The sequence below is a fragment of the Oryza glaberrima genome, chromosome 1 (genome assembly GCF_000147395.1).
Source record: "Oryza glaberrima chromosome 1, OglaRS2, whole genome shotgun sequence".
Taxonomy (NCBI): domain Eukaryota; kingdom Viridiplantae; phylum Streptophyta; class Magnoliopsida; order Poales; family Poaceae; genus Oryza; species Oryza glaberrima.
The window spans coordinates 5,724,235-5,739,509 of NC_068326.1; the positions used below are offsets into that span (position 1 = coordinate 5,724,235).

The following is a 15,275-nucleotide window of genomic DNA, read 5'->3' on the forward strand; positions in this document are numbered from 1 at the left end:
GCAAAAAGGATAACTGCATACTACAGCTTCTTTTTAGGCCCTGTTTAGATCCCACCCTAAAATTTTTCACCCTGTCGCATTGAACGTTTAAACACCTGCATGAAGTATTAAATATAGGCTAAAAAATAACTAATTACACAAGTTGCGACTAATTTACGAGACAAATATTTTAAGCCTAATTGCTCCATGATTTGACAATGTGGTGCTACGGTAAACATTTGCTAATGATGGATTAATTAGGCTTAATAAATTCGTCTCACGGTTTACTGACGGATTCTGTAATTAGTTTTTTTATTAGTGCTCGAACATCTCATGCGACACCCTATATAATACTCGATGTGATACGCCAAAACTTTACACCCCTAAATTTAAATACCTCCTTATTTTTCTTGTATAACGCTCAAGTATCGATTCATGTATAACTTGCTGGTTGTATTCTTTTGTGGCTGGCACATAAAAGGACAGACATGGGAAACGCATGTTTGATTTTTGTCGTTGCCTGCAGAAAATTGAGGCTTATATAGGATGCCAAAAAATGCATGTAACGAGAGTAAAAGGAAATTCAAAACAATATATATTGTTATTGTTTATTTTCATGGTATACTAATTAATTCGAGGTGATATATATATATATGGAAAAAAACTTGACAATAAATCAAGTGAAACGTATTTCCAAATGTACTAGCTAAATGCTCGTGGCTTTGCATTTTTCTCTTGAATAATTTCTAAATGTACTAAATCAAGTTGAAATTAATGCAGCGGTCAAATTCTGACGTGTTTTGTCAACGTAAACGGAACTTTCCTGCAGGTGAGAAGAAGAAAAGGTACTCATCCGTTTTATATTACTATAAGTTACTTTTTTAAGTTTGATTAAGTTCACCGAAAGAACTAGCAATATAAAAAACATCGAATTAGTTTTTATTTGATCTAACATTGCATAGATTTTAATATTATATTTGTTTTATGTTAAAAATGCTAATATATTTTTCTATAAACTTGATCAAACTTAAAAAAATAAGTAGAAACAAATTCAAAGCGATTTATCCTATCATACTATAAAGTTATAACCCAATACATACAAAGATACCACGTCATCATGCATTAACAAGATGCCACATCATCATCTACTAAGAATTATTACATTTAAACATCATGTAAGCATGCTATATTATCTATAATTTTATAAGTTATTAAGTTTTAGAGTTCTAAAATATAAGCATGTTAAATCATCATCCCACATAGTTCACATAATATTTTAATATATCTCTTCATAATTTTTTATAATATCATATATATACCTATATAATTCATCCTCACTTAGTGTTATTTCTCTCTTTTCCCATTAAATCATATCACATCAATTGTTTTTAGCCTTAGATGATTAATCTATGGTCCAAAGTATCTCACTGCCTTTTTTCTTTCATAAAACCACATCATCTTACTTTTACATTTGAATCATCATTCTATATTATTTAAATTTAAATTATCATAAACCATATCAACTTATGTAAATTTATATTGTTTTGTTATCTTACACATTTTGTTTACTTATTGTTATCATGTTGAACTCCCGCAACAACGCGCGGGGTTTCACCTAGTAATATTAAATATGAAACGGAGGGAGCAGATATACGTACCTGCAATGTTTTTTTTCCCATATATTTTCTAAAAGGAGTATATGTTACTGTAAGTCAATTTAGACATGGCCGGCTGTAAAATCAATTTAGTCAACACAAGCAATGCCACTATATGGCTATATAACCTGAACTCCTGAAGGGATCTTATTGGTCGCAATCCGCCTGAATTCCTGCAGCTGCAATTGCCCCATGGAGCACTCACCTTCAAACAAAATGACCCTCCTTCTCCTCCTCCTCCTCCTCCTCCTTGGATGCACGCACCACGGTCAGGCGAACATGTACACCGGCCATCCCAAGATCGACTCCATCTTCAGCTTCGGCAACTCGTACTCCGACACCGGCAACTTCGTCAAGCTGGCGGCGCCGGTGATTCCCGTCATCGCTTTCAACAACCTCCCCTACGGCGAGACCTTCTTCGGCCACCCCACCGGCCGTGCCTCCGACGGCCGCCTCAACGTCGACTTCATCGGTGCGCGCGCTTCAATTCCCTCGTGATTACTGCACCGGCGAGCATGGATACTTGATCGATCGATCGATCGATATATTGATCATTTGAACAACATTGCAGCTGAGGACTTTGGAGTCCCCTTGCTCCCCCCGTACCTTCGCGAGTCCAAGAAATTCAGCCATGGCGCCAACTTCGCCGTCGTCGGCGCCACAGCGCTGGACCTCGCCTTCTTCCAGAAGAACAACATCACCAGCGTGCCCCCGTTCAACACCTCATTGAGCGTGCAGGTCGAGTGGTTCCACAAGCTCAAGCCTACCTTGTGCTCGACGACCCAAGGTACGTACGTCCGTGTAATGCTACATCTAATCTTGGTAATTAACCGATCATTAATTTTGGTGGAAGAGAATTTATCGATCGATCACCTGTTTGATTGATCTGTACGTCTTCAGGTTGCAGAGATTACTTCGAGAGATCGCTCTTCTTCATGGGCGAGTTCGGCGGCAACGACTACGTCTTCCTCTTGGCCGCCGGCAAGACCGTCGACGAGGCCATGTCGTACGTGCCAAAGGTCGTCGGAGCCATCTCTGCCGGCGTCGAGGTTACCACAGTTCTCTTTCCTTCAGACGCTAATTAATTAAGTTCCTGTCACGTCCTAGCTGATTAATTAATCAATTAATTAAACCAAAATGCAGGCGGTGATCGAGGAGGGAGCCAGGTACGTGGTGGTGCCGGGTCAGCTGCCGACGGGGTGCCTCCCGATCATCCTCACGCTGTACGCGAGCGCGAACGCGACGGACTACGAGTCCGGCACCGGCTGCCTGAGGCGGTTCAACGAGCTCGCACGCTACCACAACGCGGCGCTGTTCGCGGCGGTGTCGCTGCTCCGGGGCAAGCACCCGTCGGCCGCCATCGTCTTCGCCGACTACTACCAGCCGGTGATCGAGTTCGTGCGAATGCCAGAAAATTTCGGTGAGTGTATATATAATTATATGATTTGTTCGATTTCTCTGATTCTCTGCACACGTACGTACGGCTGAATTTAATGCTTCAAGAATTTTGACCTGAATTAGCAGGCGGATGGCTTAGTTGCAAGTCTCCATCGCGAAAGTAAACGTTGTCTTGTTGTTGAGTACGCTAGTTGCATGCATCGCAAAAAAAAAGTCCACGGTCGACTAGAAAATTTAGTGATGTTGAAACGAGAATTTTTGAAATTGTCTGGAATGAGCTCATGTCTCGCGCAAACAGAGTAATTAATAAAGAGTTTACGATACGAATATATCACTGGTCTGATATACTTATATGACCATATTTTCGCCGACTTGATCGATTCGGAGATCTACGAGTTGAAACATCAAAGTACTTAATTAGTGATCTGAAATGCTTTCTGTTTTGTTGCTGTCTCTCTCTGACCTCGCTAATAACTTTGGTTGCCAACGCTGCATGCAGGGTTCAGTCGCTCGTCGAGGCTCCGGGCGTGCTGCGGCGGCGGCGGGCGGTACAACTACAACGCGACGGCGGCGTGCGGCCTCGCCGGCGCGACGGCGTGCCCGGACCCCGCCGCGTCGATCAACTGGGACGGCGTCCACCTGACGGAGGCGGCCTACGGCCGCATCGCCGCCGGCTGGCTGCGCGGCCCGTACGCGCAGCCGCCCATCCTCGCGGCCGTGCGCCCGTAGCGACGACGTGACTGCGTCTCACGTGTATACGTACGTAGTTGAGTCCACGTCGTGGAGATTCGTGCGGATTCGTTTCGTCCTTTGATTGGTTTATACTGGAATGGTAATGCAAATTAGAGACGCACTTGATAGTTAATGCAGTGGAGAAATATGTGGTTTCAACTAGGAAATCTCGTGGTTTTTTTTAAAAAAAAGAATGTTTGGAGGAACGCCTCTCTCTTTAAATCTTGTTTTTTATTGTAAACTACTAAAGTGAGCCATGATGCATTATGACTTATGAGTTGGACTATTCTTCGCGGGGTGTATAGTACTAGGCCCATGAGTGAAAACATAAATTCTAGAATTGTGTTATTTCTTAGCCTAGTCTGGCCTAATATTTTTACTGTTTTGCTAACCCGTGCAACGCAACCACGTGCAGTCGTGCGCTAATCCACACGTAATATATACATTGATACCTGATATATTCATATGATCTGATTTTGAGTCACTTGTCAGTTATTCTTCTTAATCTAAAATTCCTCATGTTATATATAGAAGGGGGATTCTTTTTTTCACGAATAAAAAAAATACGCAAAAGCAGAATTCCAGTTACAAAACACAACGGCCAAAAAGACCATTGCCAAGGGACATGAAAAAAGGGAAAAGAACTGAAAGGATAGCTAAGCTTAAACCATGAAAAACAACCTAGTTTGGCCAAAAATATTCATGTTTTATCATCTAATAACAATAAAAATAATATTCTTAATTTTTTTTAAATAAGATAGAGTCAAACGTTGTATGAAAAACTAAAAAATAAAGTCTTTGTAAGATAAATGGATTAGTATCTATCATGCGTGAATTATCGAAATGAGCCATTAGACTTGTGCCAATTAGGCCATTAGAGGAGAAAGGATGGAGTAAGGCCTAGAAAGATTATTTTATTTGTTTTTTGGTTTGAATACACCCCTCGTGGCTAATAGATCACCACATTCAATGCAGTTCTTCCGATTAAATTACAAGGATTGTTCGTATTAGAGTGGAGCTCATCTTAAAGAATTTCTTGAAGTAAACTTAGGTGCATTGGTGAAGCACCTACATAAACTCCAGCACTTAGCAATCCTGCAGCTGAAAGCTCAGTCACAGCTCCTCACTCCTCACTGAACTCAAGCCATGGAGCACTCAAAACCAGTAGCTTTCGTCGTCCTCCTCCTCTTAGCCTGCCTGCATTACGCTCAGGCGAACCCCAGCCGCCGTCCCTTGATCCAGTCCATCTTCAGCTTCGGCAACTCGTACGCCGACACCGGCAACTTCGTCAGGCTGGCCGCGCCGCTGCTTCCGGTCATCCCTTTCAACAACCTCCCCTACGGCGAGACCTTCTTCGGCCACCCCACCGGCCGTGCCTCCAATGGCCGCATCATCATGGATTTCATCGGTACATATATATATATACGTTTGCTTTGTCACATTCAGATTAACAGTGAGTTGTTAACAATGGCCATTGTTAATTCGTCATGGATCCAACTTTGCAGCCGAGAAGTTTCAGGTCCCATTCGTCCCACCATCTCTTGGCCAAGGTGAGGACTTCACCCATGGCGCCAACTTCGCCGTCGTCGGCGCCAGCGCCCTCGATCTAGCCTTCTTCCTCCACAACAACATCACCAGCGTCCCACCATTCAACACCTCCCTCAGCGTGCAGCTGGAGTGGTTCCACAAGCTCAAACCTACACTGTGCTCAACAGCCCAAGGTTACACTTGCAATTAGTACACAATTTTGTTTCTCCTGATCTGATCACCTGATGCATTGCTGATTCTTCAGTGATCTGATTCAAATTAACTCATGCTTACACAGAATGCAGAGACTACTTCAGGAGATCACTCTTCTTCATGGGAGAGTTCGGCGGGAACGACTACGTCTTCCTCCAGGCAGCCGGGAAAACCGTCGAGCAGCTTGTCCCCTACGTGCCAAAGGTCGTCGGAGCCATCTCCGCCGGCATCGAGGTCTCGTACATTTTCACCGACATTTGCAGAGACACAAACTATACATATAATCCTCAATTCACAAACGGAATTGACGTTAATTACTGTGTGATCGATGCATTTATTCAGGCGGTGATAAAGGAAGGAGCGGTGCAGGTGGTGGTGCCTGGGCAGCTGCCCAACGGCTGCGTGCCCATCATCCTGACGCTGTACGCGAGCAAGAGCAGAGGCGACTACGACGCGCGCGGCTGCCTGAAGAAGCAGAACGCGCTCGCGCGATACCACAACTCGGCGCTGTTCGAGGAGGTGTCGCGGCTGAGGCACAGGTACCCTTGGGTGAAGATCGTCTACGCCGACTACTACAAGCCGGTGATCGAGTTCATCAAGAAACCGTCCAGATTCGGTGAGTGTGTGGTTAATTTGGCTGTTCGTTTCATTTCTGCAATACTGTTTGGCATCTCTTCGTTTAAGAATTATTAGAGTGGATCTAATCGGAGGGGATCCCTCCATCCCACGAAAAACGAATCTAGAACTACATGTCCACTAGTACAGATCCTTCTATCTGTGACGGGCTATAATATACTTAGAAATAGCGGGCCGTCACAAGGAAGTTATCTCAATCAGGCCGAAAAGTGCTCGATTGAGAATGGTCGCATAGACATGTTAGATGGGTATAAAACTTAAGCCCGTCACGGATGACACCTATCAGTGACGGGCCACAACTTTAGAACCGTTTGAGATAACATTCCATATCTCAAACGGGCCTCAAGTTATGGCCCGTCACATATGACCATCATCTGTGACGTGCACCAACTTGAGGCCCGTTTGAGATAACAACTAGGCCCGTCACAGATGACTTATCAGTGACGGGCTATATACTTAATCTCTATCGGACATTAACTAAAGCCCGTCACCGATGACTATTTTTCCATTTTTTATATGAAATGTTTATATTTGTAAGTTGACTATAGCAAAATAATTTTACAGGTAGTAAATGATTTCAAATGGAAAAAATATCAACAACAAAGTTGTATAACTTATCAATATTTACAACTTTTAGTTTGGTCATTTTTCAATATAACATTTTTCTGAACAGTTTGAATTTGAATTTAAAAATATGACAACTTCAAACAACATTTTCAAATACTAAATGATTTCAATTGAAAAATTCATCAACAACAAAGTTGAATAACTCATCAAGATCTAAAACTTTTATTTTTGTTATTTCTTCATCTGACGAAATGTTAGTAATATTATTCATAAATTTTATATATATGTGTTATAGTTTATAAAAAACCAGATAAGAGATATGTCAATTTTGTAAACAATGTTACTATCACTTTGTCGTATGAAGAAATGACCAAAATAAAAGTTTTAAATCTTGATGAGTTATTCAACTTTGTTGTTGATGACTTTTTCAGTTGATATCATTTAGTATTTGAAAATGTTGTTTGAAGTTGTCATATTTTTAAATTCAAATTCAAACGGTTCAAAAAATGTTATATAGAAAAATGACCAAAATAAAAGTTATAGATTTTGATGAGTTATACAACTTTGTTGTTGATGACTTTTTCAGTTGAAGTCGTTCACTGATCTAAAATTCTATTTGAACTTTTCAAACTTTGAATTTCAAATTTCAAATTGTTTAAATAGAGTCAGATGGAGAAATGACCAAAATAAAAATTTTGCACCTCGATGAGTTCTACAACTTTGGTTTTGGTAACTTTTCCATTTGAAATCATTTAATAACCCTAATTTGACATCCTGGCTTAGGGCATAATAGGATTAATAGAATATTCATACCAACATGTTACAATTACTTTTCCGGAAGCCAATATCTAAAGAACTTTGATATTAAGTGTGCTTGGTCTAGAGCAATTTCGGGATGGGTGACCGACCGGGAAGTTTGAACTTCCCGCGTGGGTGCACACGAGTGAGGGCTAGCCAAAAAATAAAATTTATTTATTTTTGAGTTAATGCCCGTCACAGATGACCCACAGATGAGTCATCTGTGACGGGCATTAACTTATGCTAGAGTTAATGCCCATCACATATGAGTTGTGGCCCGATTGAGATAGGTCATCTATGACGGGCTATAGTTTGACTGGTTGTCTAGGTCAAAGCTATCGGTGACGGGCTTTACTTAGGGCCCGATTGAGATAGAATCATCCGTGACGACCGTTTGCCCGATTGAGATAGCTCTTCACATCAGTGACTTCTAACCTGTAACGGACGCCATGCCCGATTGAGATGAGGCTTACCGCCCGATTGAGATGAGGGTATCCGTTCTAGTGGTCGCATATTGTAGGAGTACAACAAATCTGAACAGAGGTATATCTAAATTCATAGTAGTAAGATATGTCACATATAATATTAGATTTCTACGGGAAGATAAGTATGCCTAAGCGAACTAAAACCAAAATAGGTTTATAGGTTTATCGATAGTAAACGCTTTGGGTATTATCTACTCCAATTTCTGTGGTGATGCTGCACACGCAGGCTGCAGATCCCTAGCTAAAAGGTTGAAGACTGTCCCAACTACTGGGATAGCACATCGTGATTAAGTAACAATTAATCACCTTTCCCATTGACCTCGACATCCTCTTTTATCTACAGTAAATTCTTCACAAGGAGAAGAAAAAAAAAAAGAAAACCAGCTTCGAATCGATGTGCTAACCTGATCGATTGCTGACGACGCTGCAGGGTTCAGTGCCTCGTCGAGGCTCCGGGCGTGCTGCGGCGGCGGCGGCGGCGGGCCGTACAACTACAACGCGACGGCGGCGTGCGGCTTCCCCGGCGCGAGCGCGTGCCCGGACCCCGCCGCGTCCATCAGCTGGGACGGCAACCACCTCACGGAGGCGGCCTACGCCCGCATCGCCGCCGGCTGGCTGCGCGGCCCGTACGCGCATCCGCCTATCCTCGCGGCCGTGCGCCAGTAGGCCGTGGCGTCGTGGGCTCGATCGTGGTCCATGTCTGCATTTTGGCCCGTTAATGTGTGGGAGCCGTTTGTTCAATGGAAAAGTATACCGAAGGTCCCTCAACTTGTCATCGAGTTACAAAATCGTCCTCGAACCGCAAAACTGGATACAACGCATGCCTCAACTTATAAAACCAGTGCAAATTAGATCCTCAGCGGTTTTGACTCCGGTTTTATCTTACGTGGCAGCTGACTCAGCGTGGGACCAACCCACATGTCAGCCTCTTCTTCCCCTCCCCTCTCCACTTCTCTTCCTCTCTCCTCTTCTTTTCTCACTTTCTTCCTCGGTTGGACAGCGCAGCCGGTGGGGTGGGGAGGAGGCCGGTGGGGGAGGCGGGAGTCCTGTAACGTCCCGCCTTCCCCAGGCTGGGCCCGCTTACATCTGATAGCTTTCATAGGTCATAGACTGCCCTCACAGACCAACACATGTCTTTTCTGCACACTTTGTCCTCACTCGTGTGCACCCGGCTTACATCTGATAGCTTTCATAGGTCATAGACTGCCCTCACAGACCAACACATGTCTTTTCTGCACACTTTGTCCTCACTCGTGTGCACCCGGGAAGAATTTCCCGGTCGGTCACCCATCCCAAATTGCTCCAGGCCAAGCACGCTTAACCCTGGAGTTCTTTGGAGATAACCCTGGAGTTCTTTGGAGATTGGCTTCCGGAAAAGAAGTTGCAACTTGTTGATATGAGTATTCTATTAATCCTATTAAGCCCTAGGCCGGGATGTTACACCCTCACCCCCTTAAGAGAGATCGACGCCCCCGTCGATCAACCCCAGGCCAGGAACGTCCTCTCTTGGCCACGTCCATGTGTCCAGTGCCAGCGCATGTGCCATGCTGTGTAACCACTCCCGGTCTACACCAGCCATGCGCACCATGCCTGCGCAACTGCGACACACGCCCCCGTGAAACCGCCTCACCCCCTTAAGAGAGATCGACGCCCCCGTCGATCAACCCCAGGCCAGGAACGTCCTCTCTTGGCCACGTCCATGTGTCCAGTGCCAGCGCATGTGCCATGCTGTGTAACCACTCCCGGTCTACACCAGCCATGCGCACCATGCCTGCGCAACTGCGACACACGCCCCCGTGAAACCGCGAGAGTCGGCTCTGATACCATTTTGTAACGTCCCGCCTTCCCCAGGCTGGGCCCGCTTACATCTGATAGCTTTCATAGGTCATAAACTGCCCTCACAGACCAACACATGTCTTTTCTGCACACTTTGTCCTCACTCGTGTGCACCCGGGAAGAATTTCCCGGTCGGTCACCCATCCCAAATTGCTCCAGGCCAAGCACGCTTAACCCTGGAGTTCTTTGGAGATTGGCTTCCGGAAAAGAAGTTGCAACTTGTTGATATGAGTATTCTATTAATCCTATTAAGCCCTAGGCCGGGATGTTACAAGTCCGGCGGCGACGGCTGGCGATGATTCGGCGGTGGGTGACGAGGCGACGATGCTGGAGAAGGGAAACGCCTGCATCCCGCCGCCTCGCTTTCGCCTCCCAGCCCCACGGGAGATGGGGTTGGCGATGTTTGGGCACACGCCGCTGTTGCCATTACACCACACTGCCGCCGCCGCCGACGACGACGACGACAACGACACCTCCCCACCGGCGATCGAGACCAGCAGAGGCACATGCGAAGTGGGTTCCCATGGCGCCATGATGGCATGAAGCAGCGAGAGCGAGTACTACTCGGAGGAGGTGGGATGGGAGGAGGAAGGTCTCGGAAGCGAAGGCGAGGAGGAGACGAGGGAATAGGCACTGAAGCGGCTCGACAGCCTCGGCAAGCGCGGGGTGTGCTACCTCAGCCGCGTCCCTCCCAACATGAACCCGTCGCACGTCCGTCTCCGTCGGTTGCTCTCCAAGCACGGCGAGGTGTAGATGATTTACCTTGTCTTGTTCATGCCACTAGAGTTGAAGCCGTGTTCGATTCAATTTGGGATATGTATGGTGGTTAACTTCAAAGCTCGGTGCTTATTAGAGAAACCTGGAAGCTGCAATTATTATATACTACTACGGCACCGAGCGGAACAGACCAGCTCGCCGGCCTCCCGGTCCTCCTCGCCAACCCCGCCTCCTACCTCCCTGTCTCTCGCCGCCGGTCTCCCCGCCGTCCTCGACGGCTGCACGTGGCCGAGCAGCACGGCCGGGACCCACTTCTCCTTCTCCTCCTCCCCAATCTCCCCGCCTCCTTTTCTTCCCCAATCCGGCAACACGGCAGTGTGATCACGGTGAGGCAACGCGCATGAGTCGAGGGTGACCACGGTGAGAGAGCAGCTGGAGAGGAGGTTCTTGGGAAGGAACCCGCTGCGGTGCAGGCGGACGACGAGCTCAGAGAGGCCGCGGTCGGCGGATTCAGCAGAAGGCGGAGGAGTCGAGGAGACCCGCGGGGCTAGGAGGCGCAGGCGAGGCGAAGAATGCAGAGCGTCTCCCTTATCCAGCATCGTCGCCTCGTCGCCCGCCGCCGCCACCTCGTCGCCCATCGCCGCGTCGTCACCGCCGGACTCCCGCTTCCCCCACCGGCCTCCTCCTCACCCCGCCGGCTGCGCTGCCCAACCGAGGAGAAAATTTGAGAGAAAAGAAGAGAGGAGGGGAGGGGAGGGGAGGGGAGGGGAAGGGAACGAGAGGCTGACATGTGGGACCCACGATAAGTCAGCTGTCACGTCAGACAAAATCGGAGTCAAAACTGCCGAGGGACCTAGTTTGCACTGGTTTTGTAAGTTGAGGGATATGTTGTATCCGGTTTTATGGTTCGAGGATGATTTTATAACTCGATGCCAAGTTGAGGGAACTTCAGTGTACTTTTTCCTTTTCAAATGAGGCCCAGTATGGCTGGCCGTTTATATGTGTTAGGAAAAAGTACACCAAAGGTCCCTCAACTAGTCATCGGGATAAAAAACTTTCTCGAACCGCAAAACCAGATATCAACTATACAAAACCGGTCACCTGAGATCTCTCGGTGTTTTTCAACCCGATTTTATCCGATGTAGCGGCTGAGTCAGCGTGAGCCCCACATGTCAGCTGGCCACGTCATTACCCTCTCCCCTCCTCTCCCTTTCTCCTCTCTCTCATTCTTCTCGTTTGGGTAGGCAGCTGGGGAGGACATCGGCGGTTGCTGCCTTTGGCGGGGCGAGGTGGGAGAGGATGACAGCGTCAGCGGCCGGCGACGGGCGACACGACGGCGGCGGCTAGCGACTGGTGACGCGCCACCGCCGTCGGTAGCAGCAACCGTGCCTCCAGTCACGCGCGTAGCCCACACCACCACAAGGGCCGCGTCGATGGTGGCGTCCAGGTCGCCTGGAACATCTCAGCCGTCGGAATGACGAGACGGCGCGGCGGCTCGTGGTGTCTGGGCGGATCCACGAGGGAACGGCCCCTCCGAGGTCTCAGCGATGCCGGTGAGGCGGCGGCAGACACGGCGGAGGGAGACGGGGGCGGCGGAGAGGTACAGGGAGATGGGAATATCGGCCGCGCTGTCGTGGCCGTGGGACTACTCGACGGCGTGCGGCGTGATCGTCGCGCTCCTCCGAATCGGGTACGGATGTGCGGCCGAAAGCCCTCCGAGTCGCTCTGCTTCCCCCTCCTCGGCAATGGCCCACGTGCCGTCACCTGCTCTGTCTCCTTCTTGCAGTTGCAGCTCGTCGTCGTTGTCGTTGATCTTTGGCTATATAGTATTCCCTCTTGCTGCTGCTGCACGGACGCAGGGAGGAGGAAGTGCTCGTGACTTGTTCATCAGGAGGGAGTACGGTAGTACAGTTCTTAGTCGCTGATCGATCGAGGTCATCGTCGTCGCCATCCATGGCGTGGAGGAGCGGGTTCGGGGAGGAGGATGCGGTGACCGCGGGGGAGAGTGGCCTCGAGCTCAGCCTTGGCCTCCCCGCCTACTTCTCCTCCAAGCCCTCAGAGGGATCAACCGCTGCTCCTGCTTTTGCTCTCCAATACAATGGAACCACGGCCTCCAAGCCAAGGTTTGTTAATTTATTCGAGAGAAATGGAGGGGGAATCAAGCTAATTAAATATTGATGCTTCATTTGTGTGTGAATGCATGAGCAGGGAAGCAGCTGCGGCGCCGGTTGTGGGGTGGCCGCCGGTGCGGTCGTTCCGGCGGACGAGAGTGAGGTCGCCGCCCGCCTCGCTTTGCTTGCTCCGCTGCTCTCCTCGTCGCCCAACGCCGCGGGGCTGCTTCACCGCCGGCAGCGACACAACGTCGTCGACAGTATTCGCGACCGGCCGCCGCCCTCGCCTTCTCCCGCGTCGCTGCCACCGCCTCCTCTCCCGCGTCGCCCCGGCGGCCTCCTCCCCAACAATGCCACCGCCCTCCTCTCTCTCGCCTCGCTCCGGCGGCCTCCTCCCCAGCAACGCCACCGCCCTCCTCTCTCCCACCTCTCCTGTTGGCCTCTGCACCCACCGCTTTACCTCGCCCAAAGAGAGAGGAGGAGAAAGAGTGAGGGTGATGACGTGGATTACGCTGACATGTTGGGCCCACGTGGGTCCCACGCTGACTCAGTGCCACGTAGGCTAAAACCGGGGTCAAAACCGCTGAGGGATGTTTTGTGACCGGTTTTGATTAGTTAAGGGATACAAGATATCTGGTTTTGCGGTTTGGGGACGATTTTGTATTTCGATGACAAGTTGAGGGACCTTGGGTGTACCTTTTCCTATGTGTTATAGCCGTTCACTGGTACTCCCTCCGTTCCATAAAAAACGAATCTAAGACGGAGGTGATATATTCTAGTTCTACAAATTTGAACAGATTTATGTCTAGATTTATAGTACTATGATTTGTCACATCTGGTACTAGATTGGTTTTTATGAGACAGTGGGAGTATGGCTGAATTTTTTATTTAAAATGAATAATATTTTTTATTATTGAAACAAAGTAGACATTCATTTCATTTTTTTTTAAAAAAAAAGTACTTCTGTGGCCACAAATAACATGGCATGGCATGGAGGTGCTACACAATTTCAAATGGTTATAGAGCTTTATGTAATTATTTGAAATGGTGATAAAAGCTACAGCAACTTTTTATAAATATTTTTCTACCAAATATTTAACAATATACCATCGGATGATAAAATTTCTCACGAAATGGAATAGTATTATTCTATCTTAAAATATAGCAACTTTTGACTATTAATCTAAACAAATTCTTGATCAGATTTATTTAATCTTGGTCCTAAAATGGAGGTGATAGTTAAAACCATACAATGTTTTGACATTTTGACATATGTTGGTTGAGCACATAACAGTACAAACTCTATTTAATACTACCTCCGTCTCAATATATAATATTTTTTTGCAATGAATCCGGACAAACATAGCTATGAATGCTTATGTTTTGGAGAGGGAAGTATAGTTGGCCATAAGGCCCGAGGCCCGACAGCCTGATCCAAGGCACGGGATTTTGGCCCGGCCCGGCCCAGGCACGGCACGGTCCGATCGCTATCGGGCCCGTGCCGGCATAGCTCGGCTATTGGGCCGTGCCTGGGCCCATGCCTCAGCACGGTGGGCTAGCCCGGCACAGCACGAACTTCAGCGAGGTGAAATAGGCTTATTTTCAACCATATGTAAGACAGGGCACAAAGAATAAGGAGGGCAAATAGACATATTATATGGCACGACCCAAAGATTAGGGATGTAAAATAGACTTTTATATATATATATATATATATATATATATATATATATATATATATATATATATATATATATATATATATATTCACAACCCAAAGAGGAGGAAAGGAAAATAGATTTATTTTAAAAAAACATGATGGGCTGCCCGTACCTTCGAGCCGGCCTGGCACGGCGTGATCCTTATTGGGTTATGCTTAGACCACAGATGGAGCACATGGGCCAGCACAGCACGGCCCGGCGTATAGGTCAGGCCGTGCCGACCCAACAAATCTTGGCCCGGGCACGACCGGGCCTGGACCGTGCCGTGCCGAGCGGCCCATACGGCCAACTACAGGGGGAGTATATACCTACTCAGTGCAGTCGGTCGAAAGATCTTGTTGACGTTTCCTCTAAAGTTCGTCGCGTCTTCTCTGTTCTTCTTCAGATGGCGAAAGCTCTCACCAAATGGCGACAATTCACAGTACTATAGCATTTTCAAATTGGGATAGTGAATGTAACGCTGCACGGCGCATCGTAGAAGTGTACTCGCCTTTTCAAAAGGCTATATGTTTCTGTCGCCCTTTCAAAAGAAAAAAAAAATCCTTCTATCGCCATTTGTATTGGTAACAGAGGTAAATAACCGATTGAACTAGTGATGGGTACGGATTTTTGTAAAAATATCATATGGAAGTTAACTCTTGTTTTAGTAATTAAAAATATATTCCAAAATGTTTTTTTTAAAAAAATGGTATGGTTGTGATACTAGTATCACATATTGAACAGCATGAAAATTTCCACAATGTTTCATTTATTTTTCTGTTTGGATGCATTCTCATGCCTATCTAATCATAATTTTCTGTTTCATATTAAAAATTATTCTGAAGAAAATATAGTCTATTCAATTTTAGCTATAAGTTTTCTGTTTTATCCAATAGGAAAAAAATAGATACATGTGAATAG

The 15,275-nt window shown here is 47.0% G+C and overlaps 2 protein-coding genes and 2 pseudogenes across 2 annotated transcripts; all 4 read left to right on the forward strand.

The window, feature by feature from the left end:
- The first annotated feature begins 1,804 nt into the window (after positions 1–1,804).
- LOC127755777 (GDSL esterase/lipase At5g45910-like) lies at positions 1,805–4,112 on the forward strand. The gene is made up of 5 exons (XM_052281430.1): positions 1,805–2,106; positions 2,206–2,421; positions 2,535–2,683; positions 2,778–3,054; positions 3,532–4,112. The coding sequence occupies exons 1-5, from the start codon at positions 1,827–1,829 to the stop codon at positions 3,759–3,761; spliced, it is 1,152 nt and encodes a 383-aa protein (XP_052137390.1). The 5' UTR covers positions 1,805–1,826; the 3' UTR covers positions 3,762–4,112.
- A 798-nt stretch (positions 4,113–4,910) lies between these two features.
- On the forward strand, positions 4,911–8,656 carry LOC127754365 (GDSL esterase/lipase At5g45910-like). Its single transcript, XM_052279871.1, has 5 exons — positions 4,911–5,172; positions 5,270–5,485; positions 5,590–5,738; positions 5,847–6,120; positions 8,421–8,656. The coding sequence occupies exons 1-5, from the start codon at positions 4,911–4,913 to the stop codon at positions 8,654–8,656; spliced, it is 1,137 nt and encodes a 378-aa protein (XP_052135831.1).
- Positions 8,657–10,213: 1,557 nt separating this feature from the next.
- Positions 10,214–10,579, forward strand: LOC127768756 (pre-rRNA-processing protein ESF2-like; annotated as a pseudogene).
- A 1,511-nt stretch (positions 10,580–12,090) lies between these two features.
- LOC127771616 (uncharacterized) lies at positions 12,091–13,220 on the forward strand (annotated as a pseudogene).
- Positions 13,221–15,275: the final 2,055 nt, after the last annotated feature.